General features: G+C 37.0%; 1 protein-coding gene across 9 annotated transcripts in view; it reads right to left on the bottom strand.

Annotated features, from left to right (window-relative positions):
- LOC142365622 (erbin-like) overlaps positions 1–17,929 on the bottom strand; it is a 174,264-nt gene that overhangs the window by 17,113 nt on the left and 139,222 nt on the right. For 5 of the 9 annotated variants that reach the window (XM_075446590.1, XM_075446589.1, XM_075446593.1 and 2 more), the window contains 10 exons: positions 16,865–16,934; positions 15,742–15,841; positions 13,554–13,675; positions 12,818–12,988; positions 11,867–12,049; positions 8,010–8,127; positions 6,153–6,330; positions 3,759–5,283; positions 1,638–1,781; positions 682–813 (listed from right to left, as the gene is read on the bottom strand). In XM_075446590.1, coding sequence (XP_075302705.1) covers positions 682–813; positions 1,638–1,781; positions 3,759–5,283; positions 6,153–6,330; positions 8,010–8,127; positions 11,867–12,049; positions 12,818–12,988; positions 13,554–13,675; positions 15,742–15,841; positions 16,865–16,934 — 2,743 coding nt within the window. Of the gene's footprint in view, positions 1–681; positions 814–1,637; positions 1,782–3,210; positions 5,284–6,152; positions 6,331–8,009; positions 8,128–11,866; positions 12,050–12,817; positions 12,989–13,553; positions 13,676–15,741; positions 15,842–16,864; positions 16,935–17,929 lie in introns of those variants that run through there. The other 4 variants (XM_075446592.1, XM_075446594.1, XM_075446597.1 and 1 more) reach the window with 4 other exon arrangements.

Raw genomic sequence — 17,929 nt, 5'->3', positions numbered from 1 at the left:
TGATTCTGAGAAATGTTAATGTGTGTGTTTAATTTTTTTAGGTTATTTACAGATCAGATGTATTAAATTTAAACTATTTTCTGCTGCCTTTTCTGAAAATCTAAAGCATGACAGGAAAACAGCTATGCAAATTCCCCAATATCCAATGTCTGCAGAAATGCATCTGAAATTACTGAAGTTATAAAAAGAAAATAGATTGCTGCATCATAATAACTTACAACCATTCATTTAATTTCATTGTATTAAGTCCTGCCTGTATAGATGGTCCTTAGAGATGAATACGGAATGTCTCCTACAAATTCTAGTTTATAATCAGAATTTCATCACAACAGATTTCAAGTTTATTTAACAGGTTTACTCAGCTTCAGTTTGCTTTCCTGAAATCATCTGCCATATTCCAATTTCCACTTACAATTATGTTTTTGCTGCAAATTTCTTCTTCTTTCAAAGTCCCTGCCGAAGAAAAATGACAACTATCCCCCTTCATATAGTTAACTATTTTGTCTTCCAAAAAGAGGATGCTATTTCAGTTACGCCACCTTCAATACTGGGTGAAATAATGGGTGAAAGTCAAATCCTGTTTTCATTTTAAAGAAGCCTCAGTTCCAACTGCTATCCCAGCATACATTTCTACAAATAATAATAAATATATACTATCCATGGTGTCATGTAGATAATTACCTGCACAGCTATTTTCTTCATGCTGTCCAGAGGAATATCTTTGAGACTAAGTGTGGCAGATGAGCAATTCTGCTGTCCTGAAATGAATACCTCATCCTGGCATTGGTCTCCTGGAGCAGAAGTCTGGGGATGCTTTAAACAGAATGAAGCAGTAAAGAAGAATGCTTTCATATTATTCAAATTTAAAAATTCTCATAAGAAGCCCAGGATAAAACATTTTAAGGGCTTTACCATTCTTTATCTTCTTTGATTAGCTAGTACATTTTTTATGTAGAAAAATCTTACTAGCCAAGACACCACACCCATAAAATATTGCTGGATATTTACAAAAACTAGCAACTGCAGAGTTGTCTTTGATCACCAATACATTGATAAGTCAACAAATGCTAAAGACTGCCTATTCAAGGATTCACATGGTTAAAAGAAGTCTTCTGTTGACTTTATCCTGCTCACTATGGATACCATAACATCACTCAGGATGCTCAGAGTTAAGGAGTCATTTCCTCACTTTTTCTTACAGACTAAAAATATTAATTTTCTTGAATGCCTAAAGTATCTTACAGTTTACATCCTCAGACTTTGTTTGAGGAAGGAAAAAGCATAATAAAATTTTGTTCAAACCTTTATCAACCTAGGTTAAATTCAGAATGGTAATCTCTTATTCACATATGTACAACGAAACCAAACAGTTTTACATATGTTGAACCATCTATAAAAGCCAATTAGAAAACTCAACTTCATGACATTAAATTGAAAAGCCTTGCAATAAGGTTAAAGCATATGAAGTGAAAGCAAAGTCTTTGATTTAATGACTAAAAAAATCCAGCACATAAATTATATTCTTTTTATTGAAAGCATTGTCCATATATAAAAGGATAACTCTATCAATTTAAGGACACCTCTCAGTTTATTCTTTCCCCCTCTCTATGTTGCAATAGCATCCTGTAGGTACTCACTCGAACAATGTGCACACCAGAACCTCTTCTGTCTGCAACACTCAAGGCAACACTACCCTGGCTGCCATGCAGATCCCTAGAGCTGCCATAGTGAAAGCTGCTAACTGCAGCATAATTGGAATTAAAGGACCTAGACAGCATGCTCTGAATAAAGAGGGGACAGATTTAACATAGATTAGTGCAGCATGCATAAATCACAAGACATGTTATGCATAGAGTAATAGAAACATATTCCATTGTCATGCAAGATAAAAAATATGCAAGAACAGTGTCACTGTGATGTATAGAACAACTCAATGACCCCTATTTACCTTTATTTACTGTAAATCAGCATGCAATCAGCAGTTTACATGCAGAATTACATGTAAATAAAGTAATTCAAATGTTCATGTATCTGGAAAAACAAAGGTGCACAGCTTACCAAAATTTCTAGGTTTTCATTAAATTTGCAATATATAAAATATGTTGTAGGAAGAGAAGCTGGCAGCAACTGTTTCTGCCTACTCAGCACATAGAAATATAATAGATATTTGCGGATAACCATTGCAGATATTTATTGTTGCATTTCACGGATGAGAAATTCCTTTACTACACAACAAAAAGCGTGTGCGAGAAGTGTTTTACACAGGCAGTATTAGTTTGAATTCCTAAATGAAAACTATCAACAAGACTACTATAGAACACCATTGTGAAAAATCAGGTAGTAAAATTGGCAAGTCACACTCCAAAAGAAAATATGTTGAAAAATATTACTGTTCTTAAAAACTCACCTGTACACTAACTTTATAAGGTTGGGGGGTGGGGCAGAATTGATTGTATACTTTCCAACAGTTTACATATATAACCACTAGAGAGCAGATTGACATTTAAAGAAGCCCTTTTCTATATCCCACAATAAAATATGCTTTGTATCAGGTAAGGAAATAGTTTCTCCTGAATATATGCAAAATTTCTATTTACAAATAGTCTCATGAACTGTTTTCATCTTCCTTCAACCAGATAGATAATTTCAGTTGCTCGGAGTATGCCCCCTTACATCTTGTCAAAGGTTACAAACCCTGGTTACTTGGCTAGAATCCATTGTTAATACTTTTTTCTGGACTTAAAACTATCCTTTATCTCTCCTCATACAAATTAAACTTTTGAAAGTTTTTTTTTTCCACCTGTGTCAGGTAAAAAGGGCTAATAAAAACCCAAGAACTGGATTCTCCAATTTTGTTTATTTAAGTGGGTTCACACCTCCCTCACCCCTGTTACTAAATTTTATAAAAACAAAACCAAGCAACTACCTCAGACTCTGAAGAGTCACAGCAAATATAATACTATTAACCTCTACCACTGTGTATAACCACAGGCAAGAAGATATGAATTAAATATTCATCATAAGGCTTAATTTTGTATACCTGTTTTTGTCAGTGTTGTATCTTATGCTTTAAAAAAAAAGAAATGCCATTTTAAATCCATGAAAGTTTTGTCAAAGCAATTTCCAATAAATGCTTGTTCTGTAATTAGTGAATTTTTTTTCAGACTTCAAAACATTTCAGAAGTCTGGTTTACAGATTAAGGCCCCCCCCAGCTAATTTTTAATTACAAACAGAAATACCTGAAACCATTCTTTTAAAAGAACAAAGAAATATCCAGTGAGTCCCTATATTTTTTCATATTATCATATTTGCTAGCTGCCATATAGGATCATATCTACAGTTTTCACAGTTCAGTTTTTTTTTTTAGTCAGTCATATCCCAGAGAATATTAAGTAGACAATTATATACACATTTACTTTTAAACCCACAAATAAATCTCAGATTACTAAGAAAAAACTACTTTGAAACTCTTCAAGGCCAAAACAAAAGAAATAAATACACACATACAAAACAGACTTCTAAAGATCTGTTAAATTAGATGCACAGCTAAGAACTCAATAACAGCTATTCCATATCATTCTAGTCTACCATTTGACTGTTTCTCACATATTCGGCACAAACATGTTTATCCTTTTTAAGGCAGTATCAGAAGTACATTTTCACTGGTAATTAAAAGCAGTTCAAAACACAAAATGCTTAACTTTTTCCATATCCAGACAACAGAAAGGTGGAAAAGTTTAAAAAATATTATTTTTACCTTTTCAAGCTTTTTAACCTCAATATGTCGCAGCACCTGTTCCCTCCAGTCATGAGGGACTTTACTTTTTCCTGGAGGGTTAAATAAAGAGTAGTCAGAGTTAACCCTTGGGTTTGATCTCTTTGAAGGGCTAGTCCATGAGTAATTGAAGTCGCTAACTGACATAGTTCTTTCTGGTACTTCATTCACTGATGGCCGAGCACTCTGTGGTCGGGGTACATTTGGACCATCAATGCTATATGTCCTGGCAGAAAGAGGTCTCTGTTGCCCAGACATTACTGGTGGAGCTCTTCCCACTGAATGCAAGTCTCTGTACGTTAAATAGTCCCCTTCAGGAACCCAGGCCTGCTTTGAAGGTCCAGTATCCCCAACATTTATAGAAGCTGCAGAGGATACACTGCTCTGCCTTTGCAGAGTGTGTCTGGTTGCTCCTGGGAGCAGTCTATCGTTTGATGGAATAGCCCACACATCTATGTGTCTCCCAGCCATCTGCTGTTGAGTGTTATACACAGCACTGGCTCGGACATTGTTATGATTGGATAAATTTATATTGGCAGAATGCTTTATATAGCTGGAGATTTCTGTGCTGTCAGATCTAAGCAGACGTGAAGGAGGTAAGTTGCCTTGTTCTACTTGGGTGTTTTGTTTCTGGGGCCACAAGGTGTCTTTCATTGTTGCACTGCTGCTGTACTGAATATTATACTGGGGAGTGCAGAACATCTGTACACCACCATTTGTCACTGATCCTCTCACTACATTAGCACCTTCAGGACTGTGATTTGAGTCAAACTTGAACACAGTTTTTGTAGAAGATACTAAATCAGATGACAATGACAGCCCAGGAAAAACCTGCAAAGGCTGATCATACAGAAGAGTAGCGGATTTACTTCGAACTATGTTTCTTCCATCTGTACTTCCAGATGCTGATTTTACCACTGAGTTTATCTGTTGAGATCCATTCTCACTGACAATATCGTAGATTTTCAGACCAGTGTCCATACCAGTGATGCTTTGAGATTTCATCACAGGACCACTTCTCCGTGGGGACAAATCTTCAGTGCTCCTTGAAACAGGTAGCTCAGCAGAAGAATCACCATCAGCTGTAGTGCTTCTCGCTAGTTTGTCTTTACTGGGAGGCTGTACTGCTTCCTCAGGATGTCCATTTACTTTATTTACAGGATATTTATTTCCATTTTCCAAGTACTCACTTTCTTCTTTCATATTGTTATTCAAAAAGCCCTTTACTGAAACTATTTCCTGTGTTTGTAACATTTCTACAGGAACTGGCACTGCCTCTTCACTAACCAGTTTATCGATATTTATGTTTATTTGGTCTGATTTGTGAGACTCCTCCATTGGAGTGCTTAGATCAACACCTTTTCTTATCAGGCCTAATCTTTCTTCAATGCTTAATTCATATTCAGACAAATTTGTAACCTTCTCTTGCACACTTATTTTTTCTTCTACTGTAATGCTCAATTCACCTCCATTTTGCAAAAGATTATTCAAATTTTCATCTTCTCTCCTGGAAAAAAAAGATAGCTCTTAAATTCCAAAAGGAACCAACATATTCCTTTAAGAACTGTTTTAGAAAAATTAATCATTAACATGCAACACAGCCATACTGTACACACAATACAGGACAAAGACCAATATACAACCAAATTTATGATTTGCTATCTTACCATTACAAAAATATATTATACAGAGGGCTCATTTTGGCAACTCTTGTTTGTGTCATCAATTACGTGACCATATTCTGATTTCAGAAGATTAAATTCAACAGGAATTATTAAAGACAGTTTAAAAGTGTCAAAAAGTACAAAGTAACTCATTTTTTTAATCAAATACTTTCAAATTCCATGACAATTTTGGATGAATGTCTTGTTTCTATTGGAAAATTAAAAAAATAGGCACCTTTCAACTAGAACCACAAAAAGAGAATCAACTTGCAAGTCTATTCTTCATAAGTTTCTAAATGCTTTTTATAACTAAGTTAGTAATTAAATTTATCTTCAACATTATGCAAATAAAAACACAGAACTTTTTAAATAGTGTATTGAAAGTATTTTGCAGCGATAACAAATCATTAAGGATGAAATTATTATACCCTATTAATAGAAAAGAAGGGAATCATGTCTTATATACTAAAATTGGTCTCTGAATTTTATTGTCCTCCTGTTTTTTTGCTGCTTTTGGCGGGTTGGGTTTTTGTTCGTTTGTTTTTTAGAGAACTATTCCATTACTTAACATTATTTTAAAACATTAAAATTTAAATTATTTCATAAATGGTAAAGGAATCATTAATGAATTAAAGGAATGGACACGTAATATGAAAGATTAAATAACATTTTTCTATTATATTTGCTCAGTGGTATACAGTATTTTACAAACCTTTTTAAAACAGCAGCATTTATTTCTTTGTCTGGAGAACAGAGATAAATATCTTGGCTACTATCAGTATTTAAGGAAACAGAATCTGACATTCGAGAAGGAGAGGAACAGTTGCTGTTTTTTTGATTGCTATTGTGGGTAGCTTCATCTGACAAGGAATCAGCATCTTTTGAATCATCTGAAATAAAAATTTGCCAATTTAGTTAAATGGCTATTAAACAGATGTCTGTAATGTGTGTATGTTACAGTGTTGAGAAATTGTATCATCTCGTTCTTCAATAATAATTATTACTGGAAACTAACACCTTTGCAAACTTTGTATAAACTTACAAAAGACTGTTGGCGATAGTCTCAATGTAAACAGCCCTCACCTGTTAATGAAATTTAACTTGTTGCTTTATTCCAAGTTTCCTTGGCATAAGCTAGTGTACTACATTATGTAATATTTCCCCAAAATATCTATCAAATCATATTTCTGTTTTTGCAATGATTCCAAAGTTTTGAATTACATGAGTCTATTGGCCCTTATGAATACAAATTATTCAAAATCCTTCACATGCAGGATTTTGAAAGTGTTCACAGTTCCTGCTGTCATTGTTAAATAGCTATTTATTAGACCAAACAGACTGGAAAGACCTAGATCACTGGATGAGCTCTATTATAGTTTTATAAATGTAAAAAAAAGGAAAGAAAAATGTTCTTCTGCAGAGTTGGAACCAACGCATTCCCATGCTTTGCAGATCACTTAGGACAACATTTTCAGAGTCATTTTCACCTGTGCACATCATTTATCTGTGGGACTTCAAGCTAGCCATAATTTTGACATGGGCAAACATAAGTGTACAAATACATTTAAAGTTTTGCTTCAAGACATAGTTACAGGTCCCAAAAGCATAAATTTTGTGAAACTAATTTCTAGCTCCAGAGACAAGAAAGAAGTTTTGACTTAGTACTTTAGCCAAGCATAAAAACCTAAATACAGCATTGATAAACATCAGTCTTTTCACCTGCATGTGATCCTCAGCAGACTCATGCTACCTATGTGGTTTTCCTTCATCCTCACTGAATCTTACCCTTTTACATGTAATGGCCAGAAAAACCTTTTATCCTGGAAAGTACTGGACTAGGATATCATATGAAGCAAAATACAATTTGCTCTTCAACTGTTAAACTTTCTTTTCTCTGAATCCTAGGTCATTCCTTACTCTTAAGGAAATGGTTACCCAGACTGAAATTATCTTTCAGAGAATATAAAAACTTAGTTAACAAAAAGAATGTTAGGAAGTTCCCTGTGAGAGGAAAGAAGAAAAAAATAAGAGTGAAGTGACTCTGGAGAAGGAGTTGCCACAAGAGAAGTTTATTCTTAAACCTTAGGAAGATAGCACAGTTTCTCTGAGAAATTTAAACAAGTGCTATTGCTGCCAAAGCAGCAATAATCCACAAAATTGGGGGGGGGGGGGATATGATATGGAATATTTCCAAGGTAAATATCACTTTCTGCAATCCTTTTCTTAAACATATCAAGAGTGTGTTCAAGCTAACGGTCCCGAAAAACACAAGCATCTCCTTTCCCCCTCTGTTTTTAAACTAATGACACAAATTAAGAAAATTAGGATGTACACACAGCTTTCTCTACCACACACTCAAGCATAAGATAATGCAGAATTTTTTTAAGCTTTCATTACTTAACTAGAGAATTGATCATCTATCGTAAAACACAAAAATCTACTTCTACATAATTCAACTGGAAAAAGCTAGCCATTTTGAGTCATGAAATTATCAGAATAGCACACCACTTGTACTGGTGGGGTTTTTGTTTTGTTTTGTTTTGTTTTGTTTTGTTTTAAGGTACCTAACCTTTTTTGTTATTGCTAAGAGCTACCACTTTTGGTTGATTTATGGAGGTTTCTATCAGCGGTGGTCGCATTTCTGCCATTTTCATCTCTTCATCAGAGGAGAGTTCTTTTGATTCCTGCTAAAGGAAAACCAGCTTTATTATGCTGTGCATTTTTAAAAAAGCGTTTAAAAGGTTAAGTAAATGCTATGCAAACTGTCACCCACTGAACAATAAAGGGGAAAAAGATAAACAAGCAACATAACATAGGCATAACATAGCAACTGTATAGTGTATTTGTAATGTGAGTCAAGGGAATTTAGTAATATTTGCCACTGAGGAAAAGACCTCTAAGATCACTGAGTCCAACCATCCACCCAACACCACCATGCCTACTAAACCAGATCCTGAAGTGACACATCTACACGTTTTTTGAACACCTCCAGGGATGGGGACTCCACCACCTCCTTGGGCAGCCTATTCCAATGCCTGACAACTCTTTCAGTAAAAAAAAATTTTCTAATATCCAATCTAAACCTCCCCTGGTGCAACTTGAGGCCGTTGCCTCTCATCCTATCACTAGTTACTTGGGAGAAGAGACCAACACCTGCCTCACTACAACCTCCCTTCAGGTAGTTGTAGAGAGCGATAAGGTCCCCCCTCAGCCTCCTCTTCTCCAGACTAAACAGCCCCAGTTCCTTCAGTTACAGAATCATAGAATGTTAGGGGTTGGAAGGGACCTCTGTGGGTCATCTAGTCCAACCACCCTGTCAAAGCAGGGTCACCTACAGCAGGCTGCACAGGACCTTGTCCAGGCGGGTCTTGAATATCTCCAGAGAAGGAGACTCCACAACCTCCCTGGGCAGCCTGTTCCAGGGCTCCGTCACCCTCAGAGGGAAGAAGTTCTTCCTCATGTTCAGACGGAACTTCCTGTGCTTCAGTTTGTGCCCATTGGCCCTTGTCCTGTCTCTGGGCACCACTGAAAAGAGTCTGGCCCCATCCTCCTGACACCCACCCTTCAGATATTTATAAGCATTTACAAGGTCCCCTCTCAGCCTTCTCTTCTTCAGGCTAAACAAGCCCAGCTCCCTTAGCCTTTCCTTGTAGGAGAGATGCTCCAGGCACCTCATCATTCCTGGTAGCCCTCCGCTGGACTCTCTCCAGTAGCTCCTCATTTTTCTTGAACTGGGGAGCCCAGAACTGGACAGAGTACTCCAGATGAGGCCTCACTAGGGCGGAGTAGAGGGGAAGGAGAACCTCCCTCGACCTGCTGGCCACACTCCTCTTAATGCACCCCAGGATCCCATTAGCCTTCTTGGCAACCAGGGCACACTGCTGGCTCATGGTCAACCTGTCGTCCACCAGCACACCCAGGTCCCTTTCCGCAGAGCTGCTCTCCAGCAGGTCCGCCCAGAGCCTGTACTGGTGCATGGGGTTGTTCCTCCCCAGGAGCAGGGCCCTGCACTTGCCCTTGTTGAATTTCATCAGGTTCCTCTCTGCCCAACTTTCCAACCTATCCATGTCTCGCTGAATGGCAGCACAGCCTTCTGGTGTATCCACCACTCCTTCCAGTGCCAAGTACAGGGGCACGATCACCCTACTCCTGCTGGCCACACTATTCCTGATACAAGCCAGGATGTCGTTGGCCTTCTTGGCCACCTGGGCACACTGCTGGCTCATGTTCAGCTGGCTGTTGAACACCCCAAGGTACTCTTCTGCCAGGGAGCTTTCCAGCCACTCCTCCCCAAGCCTGTAGCATTGCATGGGGTTGTTGTGACCCAAGTGCAGGACCCAGCATTTGGCCTTGTTGAACCTGGCATAGGCAGACTTGTATTGTCACTGATGAACAGTCAGACCCATACTAATTTCAACTGCAAGAACCTACTCGGAGCAAGCAGATGCAGCCTCTGTTCCACCACTGGAGAAAATCTCCAGTTGAATTCAAGTCAGAAAGTTATCACTGAACCAGCAAACACTCCAGACTGACTAGCTGGGTATTGGTTCTGCAGAAAAGAGCTCAAACTGAAACAGTTATGAAGTAACATTACCAAGACAATCTTAGGAATGGAGAGCTATGCTGTGAGCAAAGACTGAATGACCTTGGCTTGTCTAGTCTAGCAAAAAAAAGAGCAAGTGTAGCTTGGGTTGACACCTTCAAGTTTACGTTGGGGGTAAATTCCAAAAGGAATAGAAGTTATTTATCTTCAAGAACAACAATGGCAGAGGAATAAAGCAATGCTGAATACATTTCAGCTAGAAATCACTAGTTCCTAACTATAAATGAGCTCATTGCACTTATGCAAGAGATTAACTGACAAAGCTGCTGCAAGAGCAGCCACGCGACTGATTCAGTATCCTACTGCTAGGCCTATATCCCTATCATCTTCAAAAAACCCAATTGTTTTCAGTAATATTTTGAAGGGAAAAAGCCTTCTTTACCTAAAGTAGAAACTTCTTTCTAGTAAGCATGCTTCCTCTTTCAAATGCTACAAAAATCTATGTCACAGATTGTAAAAAATAGTCTGTCAATGTTCACTTGTTCTTACAAGTTTCAAAACATCTAACATGTAGAACCTACTGGAGCACCACCTTTCCCATGATACTAACTACCTGGCCAGTTTTTTGGACTGAAGGAAGGACAAACCTGACTGAGATGTAGCAAACAACATATGATAGTCTTCATTAAAAAAATCCACCCATTTCTCTGCAATTGGAACAAACCACCTCTTCACTGCCTCACAAACATTGCCTTTCCCCTTGGATGTAACATACAACAGGTGTAATCAATGTTGAAATGAATAAAACCCCACAAACTTATGTGCATGCAAAGTTTAGATATTTAGATATCTGGATTCAACTGCAACAGAGTTAACAGCAGGTTATTACATGGAAGTAAGGAATTCGGTATCCCTGATTGACTATGCACTGCTGCCTCATTTACTTACTGGCATACAGCCAGCTTCAAAGAATTGCTGTCATTATCATTAGACAACTAATATGATTTTCTGAAATTATGTATTTAAACTAAAGAAAAATGTCAAACCCAATATTTTCAGAAAGGATGTAGAAGCAGGAACATGCTAGTGGGGAAAGTGTCAGCAACAGCCACAACTGCATGTCACAAAGCCTCTTCAGCAAAAGCGTGATTATGCACGTTCCACTGCTTACACAACAAAGGCAAAAATAATCAGCTTGTGAAATTATGAAAAAAGCATTTTACAGGTTGTGATTGGCAACTGATGAAGTGAGAAGTTCCAAAATTTGTCATAAGTCTGAAACATATTCTAACTAAAAAACAAATACAAGGTGTTTGTCACAGAGATGTACAAAGAGTTCAGAAGTTAAAAATCTCTGACTCTTTATAAGGAGTAGAAAATTTCAGTCATATTCATGACATTCCACTAATAAATACAGAGGAACACATTTTTTTAAATTCACATTTTACTTTTCATTTCAAATGAATGAGCACAGTCACTTAGATATACAAGTTTTTGATTGCTCCCACTAATCAGATATACTGACATTTCAGTGACAATTATAATCAATTATTTACTGAACAACTGTCAATCAAGCAAAAACTGGAAAATCCTATTTAAGTATGAGTCTTTTCACAGTTTGATACTTAGGTCAACTTTGAGTTTGCTTTATTTTTCTTTAAATGTATACATCTTTCATTATGAACTTTTTATTAGCTATTTCAACTTTTACTTAATATAGTCTGAAGTGAGGAAAATATTGCATTACAAACCATCTGTACTTACAGCAATTATGGACGGCAATTTTCTATTGTCAACATAAATTTTCATCTCTCAGAAAAACAAATTCAATACAACACCAGCACAATTCTTTGACTGTTATGATGTTCATCGCAATGCCATACCTCGAGCGTGTCTTCATGGCTGACAATTGTTTTCGTGTTCTGCAAGGTTTTAACAAGTGCAGTCATCTGTGAATTTGCAGTGCTGTGCTCAGCTTCTGGTTCAGTAGGCTTCTGCAAAGAGCTTCCTGCTGAATATTGCTTTCTTTCATCTGCTTTGTTCTTTATTGAAGCAATTTCTGAAGTCTACAGGATTAAGAACATTAGCAGAAAAAAAACATCCTGAAACGTTTTCAGTAACATATGATGTTATATGATATGAGTTAACATTACATATTTTGGGAAACTATGGAATGGAAAAATCTGAGCTTTGAAATGATAAAGTATGAAATGCACCAGGTAGAGCGAAATCTCTGCATATTACTGAGGTACAGTCCCTACCCTTTGCCAATCAGTTTGACTCTCCTCCTTACTGGGGTCAATTTGTACCATTAAATTTCCAGTTAAATAATCAAAGGCCAAGAATATCTACAATGAGACATGTCAGCACCAAACAGTAGTCCTATCACACTACATCAACCTGTTAGCGACTCCTGTGTCAACTTGCTACAATTGCCTTCCCAACTTATCATGCAAAACCTTCAGTCACGAGGACAGCAGCAAGATCCTTAGAGATTATCCTGATTTTCATTGTGAAGTCTGGTGGATAAAGGAGGATTGGGGGATGACAAAGATGCCATCCTCCAGCAAACAAAGCAGACAGCTTCTTAACACATCCATAGTTTGTATTTGCCTGAGAATCAAGTCAATTTCCTTGTTCTCAGTGTCAGAGGAAAACTGATACTGCAAAACAGACATTTATTACAGACTTTAGATGGTGAAGAGGTAAGTTCTGTTCTTGGACATTTTTTCCTGCTAAAGCATTAGTGTTAAGAAAGAAGAGAATTAAAAGGCATCAATGACACACTATATTTTTGGAAGTTCTTGCAAGGTAGGAAGAGTATTTTATCTAACCTTTACGCCCACATCTTTTACAGAAACTGTCTGGCCTTCTTGTTTTGACTCCTTGGCAATATCTTCAGTAGATTCTTCATTCTTTAGCCTATGTACAATTGTCTGGACTGTTTTAACCATATTCTTCAGTTCATCAGGATATGGAGTTGGATATCTCTTCAGATTGCCTTCCTGTGTAACACAAAGCAATAATGTTCTGAATTCAATTAAATGCTATAATTAAAACATCAGTTTTAAAACAGACAATGAATTAGGACAAAACACTCAGCAGAGCAATCCAGGATCTCCACTTCGCTGTTTGAGTCTACCTGGATTAACTCAGACTTAAGTTTATAAAACCCAGCAAGATTACAAATCACTTTTAAAAAAAAAAATTTGTCTATTGATTGCAAGCAGGAAGAATTATTACAACTTTAATTTACTTAAAGAAAAATCAGGATTAATCATTCTTTCCCCACTATTCTTCCCCACAGCACCATCAGTCCAGTAGTCTCCTAGTTATGCCCTACATTGCCTTATATCAGTTGATACTTTTCCCCTTGTGCTCCATTTTAAATAATTGCAGGGGGGGAAGTGTTTCATCCTGTTAGATACTCTTAAACTAACAACTGAAGACTTGATTTCTTCAGCAGAGCTAAATCCACAGCCAGAATAAGGAAAAGGATGAGATTCAGGGGTAGGGGGAGGAGAAGAGGAAGTGAAGCCCCAAGTACTGAAAAATAAATTCAATACTAACCCGAGGCAGTGCCTCTCTCTCATCTTTGTCTTCATCACACTCAAATGCCACCTGAGCACGCTGTTTCCTCTGTTCCTCCCACAAAGATGGATTGAAACTTTCATTATCAGATATGAACATAACTAAATAATAATAAAAAAGACTCTCGTAAGAACAGGATACATTATGCTAAATAAAAATCCTCATTTTCTTTTTCTTGGATGGGATTGGTGTGGTTTTGTATGTATTCTTAAAAGACAAGAGACTAGCAGCATCATAAATTGGCGACTAGCTGCACCACTACTGCTTTACGAACTTGGCTGTATTTTCATAATAGTAAAATCCCTATTTGTAAAGTAAAAAAAAAAAAATTCATACACACATCTGTACACTAGTCTGAACACTCGCAGTTACAAATTTTCAGCAGAACTCTGCTGCAAAGTATTTTTATTCATATATATTTATAAATATGAAAATGTATTTTATATTAAAAAGTAAATGATACTTATATAGATTTATATAGCCTAACTTCAGTGAGGTGGTCTCATTAAGCATGTATAAAAGCATATACCTAATTTCACTTAATGAAAATTTAAAAAAGGAAGAATAAAAATGACTTAGTAAAAAACCCGCATTATTACTAATCCTGAAAAAAAAAAAAAGCACCTAAAACTTAAGGTAAACACATGATTTTGCAGACGTTATATAAATGACAGGAGCTTTACAAAGTATTACTTACTTAATTTTACAAGAGAAAAAAAAAATCTTTTGGTTACCCACTGTCTCTTATTCTAGCATGTCTCCATGCCTTGTGTTTTATTAACCAGGTTCTACTTTAGCATGCCAAATAGTCTAATAAATCTGTCATCACCACCCCAACAAACCTATATACTTCACCAGCAATGCCAAGACTGTTCATATTAACTATATCTGAAACAGAAAAATGCTTAATTATAAGGCTCACCAAGTGCATTAGAATATTTGTTACGCTGTGTTTATTAGGGTAAACTTACAATTTTAACACATCTGAAAAATATTCTAACAGACTTCATTATGGCCGAAACAGTTCCTGGCACAAAAAAAAAGAACTTTCTATGAATTTTACGTTTTAAAAAGGTTAGCTATTAAACTTTAAACCTTCTGTTTGGAATGACTGCCTCAGAGGGAGGTATTCTGTTAACTTAAGCCATAAAAGCAGCTCTTTCCTCATCTACAGAAAGAAACCTCGCCAGTGGGGTAAAATAAAGTTCAAATGGAGAGAACGCTTTCAGGAACTATCTTCTGCTTCACTGATAATCTCCAAATGATTTTATAATTCTCACATTCTATCAGAGGTATTGCACATGCGTTATCAGCATTAGAAGGTGCTAAAAGTGATGTACAATTTACTGTTTTTGCAGGTATTTTGCTTACTCTGTGTACTACATATTTGTGCCACGTAACAGAAATGTTTCCACTTGTTAATTTTCAATTATTCCCATTGATACCTGCCCTCCCATTTCTGTTAAAGTAGCTCAAGCTTTTTCCTTTTACCTGCAGGGAAAGGAAAATGGAGAAATATAGAGACTTTACTCTCCCTAACTCCTGATGGGGTTACTCATGGAATGTTACTCATTTTCCTACATATTTCACAAGTGTGCAGAAATAACTTTCTGGCGAGGTCTTAATGTTCTGGGCCTAACCTTTTATAAAACAGTTTGAACTAAGTGTGAGAAAAATGTGGGGTTTTTTGGGCTGATTTTTTTTCTTTTTTTAAAATAAAATACAGAATGCTATGTACTTTTCAAAAAATATGTACTCAGTAATGGATGAAACATTTTGTCTAACATTTTGTTCAAATAGTCAGTCTGAAGTAGACTCCTGACAAGGAGAATTTCAACCCAAACCATTAAGCTCTGACAGAATGAAACAGGGTGTCACACTGGGAAGTGGCAACCAACAAAGAATGTGATCCCACCAGTCCATTCCTCACCTTGCTCCCCATACATACACACTTCCAACTGGAACAGCTTCACGTAGAATTTACTAATATGTGGATCACATTTTTAAGTTGCTGTTATCATTCTTCAGATGTAACTCTTCATCACTTACAAGTTTACTTCAAACTTGTATCTAAGTATAATCTAGTGAAAATCATGTTAGCTGGACTATCTCCCCATTACTGTTTTCAAAACTGAGCATTCTGACAGGGTACTTTGGAAATTCTTACCATCCTCGGTCCTTGGTTGCTGGGGGAACATGTAATTAGTAAGCACTGTTTTCCGTGTGTCAGGGTCAGCTTCTTTTTGAAGAGGGATAAGTGGTTTAGACTAAGAAGCAAATGAAAGAAGGGTATGTTATGAGAATACTTATGTGTAAAAAGGAAATATGATCTATGTATCACAGAGCATGCCTGCCCCATTACTTTGCAGATTACTCTGCCTCGTATTAAACCATTTCTCCTCTGAATAATTTACACAAAATGAAGTTATTAACATGTCTGTCTTTGACGACTGGCTTTGATCGTGAACTGAAACTCAGTAACGGCTTTAAGAGAAGAGCAAACACTGGATATTCTAAGAGTAACTCAGTTTCTTGATAGGACTTACTATTGTCCCAAAGAAGGCTGATCTGGAATATACAGATATATTTAGCCATTTAAAGCTGTGGACAATCATATATAGAGAAAAATTGTGTACTCGATTTTTTATATTGACACCAGATTGAATATCCCCCACCCCTTACAAAAAAGGGCAGGGGATTCTTGAAATTACTGTATTGGTAAAAGTGCTTTCATTATACTACACCCGAGGCTAGTGGATTTCTGGCAACCCTGTACACCTTAATGCTGTTCAGGAAATCGGCATAGTACAGAAGGCTTCAATACACAGGAAAAATATAAGCCACAAGCGCATGAGTTGCTTCTCAGTAGCTTAAAACTTGGATAGTCACAGAGCTCAAAGGTGGGACAAGAAACACAGCACAAAAAGCAGCATGCTAAGTTTCCCAATGGTATGTCTGTGGAAGAAACAGTGTGCTACACATTCAAGTACTAGCTCATAAGCACTACCTTTCCTGTGTAAACAAGACTGAATTAAGAAAAAAGAAAACCCAAAAAGCCAGCATCTGTTAAATTGCATTTCCTAATGGCACAGAACTTTGGCAGAAATATGAATGTCTCCAAAGTCAGGTAGGCTCAGCGCTGTTTGTTTTAGAAGAACTGACACAGTGATAATGTCAAGGAAATATTGATGTATATATATGGTATCATGTCTCATTATAAAACAGATGGCTCTGTACTTGTCAATTCCATTAGGAATAAAGTCAACATCATTAATTTTTATAAACTTAACCTGATTGTCTGATAGCCACACAGCAGTGAGCTGTTGCAGTTTTGCAAAGGTAAATGGCAAATTCTTCAGTCTGTAAATCACAAGAAGAGTTTATGTAAGTACACTTATCAATACTGTTAAGAAACAATTCTGCATTAGCCTGTAAAATGCTTTAAAAAAGACATTTACAGATATAGTTAAATGAATAAACTATTGACAGTTGAAAGGCAACAGCTTTTATTTTAGATTCAAAGCTATACGCAGAATTTAAAAAAACCCAAGCAAACAAAAACCAAAACACATTTCCACCCAGTTTAGCAAGCAGATTAAAATAATGAGACAATGTAACTTGAATTTAACTCAGTTCAGTGACTTGAATACAATTTTGAAGACAATCATTGGCATTGTGTGAAAATCCACTGTCCAACTTAAAATCAAGGTTATTTTCACACTTTAATCTAAACCCTCAGCAATTTAATCTTTCAATACACATTGTCATGGTTTAACCCCAGCTGGCAACTAAGCAACAGACAGCTACTCGCTCAATCCCCTCCTTTCTCCTGTGGGATGGGGAGGAGAATGGGAAAAAGTAAAAACTCGTGGGTTGAGATAAAGACAGTTTAATAGAAAAGCAAAGCAAGAGATAGTAATAACAACAGCAATACAATGCAATTGCTCACCACCCAATGAACAATACCCAGTCCGTCCCCGAGCAGCAATCACTGCCCCCCCAACCAACTCCCCCAGCTTATATACTGAACATGATGTCATATGGAATAGAATATCCCCTTTGGCCAGTTTGGGTCAGCTGTCCCGGCTGTGTCCCCTCCCAGCTTATCTCTCCCAGTACACTGAAATACTACAAACTGGTGATTCCCAAAAGAGAAATGTTTTGTCAGTTTATAATCAAAGAATAGTTTGGGTTGAATGGACCTTAAAGGTCATCTAGTTCCAAGCCCCTGCCATGGGCAGGGACATCTTCCACTTAGACCAGGTTACTCAAAGCCCCATCCAACCTGGCCTTGAACACTGCCAGGGAGGGGGCAGCCACAACTTCTCTGGGCAACCTGTGCCAGGGCCTCACCA

The sequence above is a fragment of the Opisthocomus hoazin genome, chromosome W (genome assembly GCF_030867145.1).
Source record: "Opisthocomus hoazin isolate bOpiHoa1 chromosome W, bOpiHoa1.hap1, whole genome shotgun sequence".
Classification (NCBI taxonomy): Eukaryota; Metazoa; Chordata; class Aves; order Opisthocomiformes; family Opisthocomidae; genus Opisthocomus; species Opisthocomus hoazin.
This window is presented reverse-complemented; position numbering and strand designations above follow the sequence as displayed.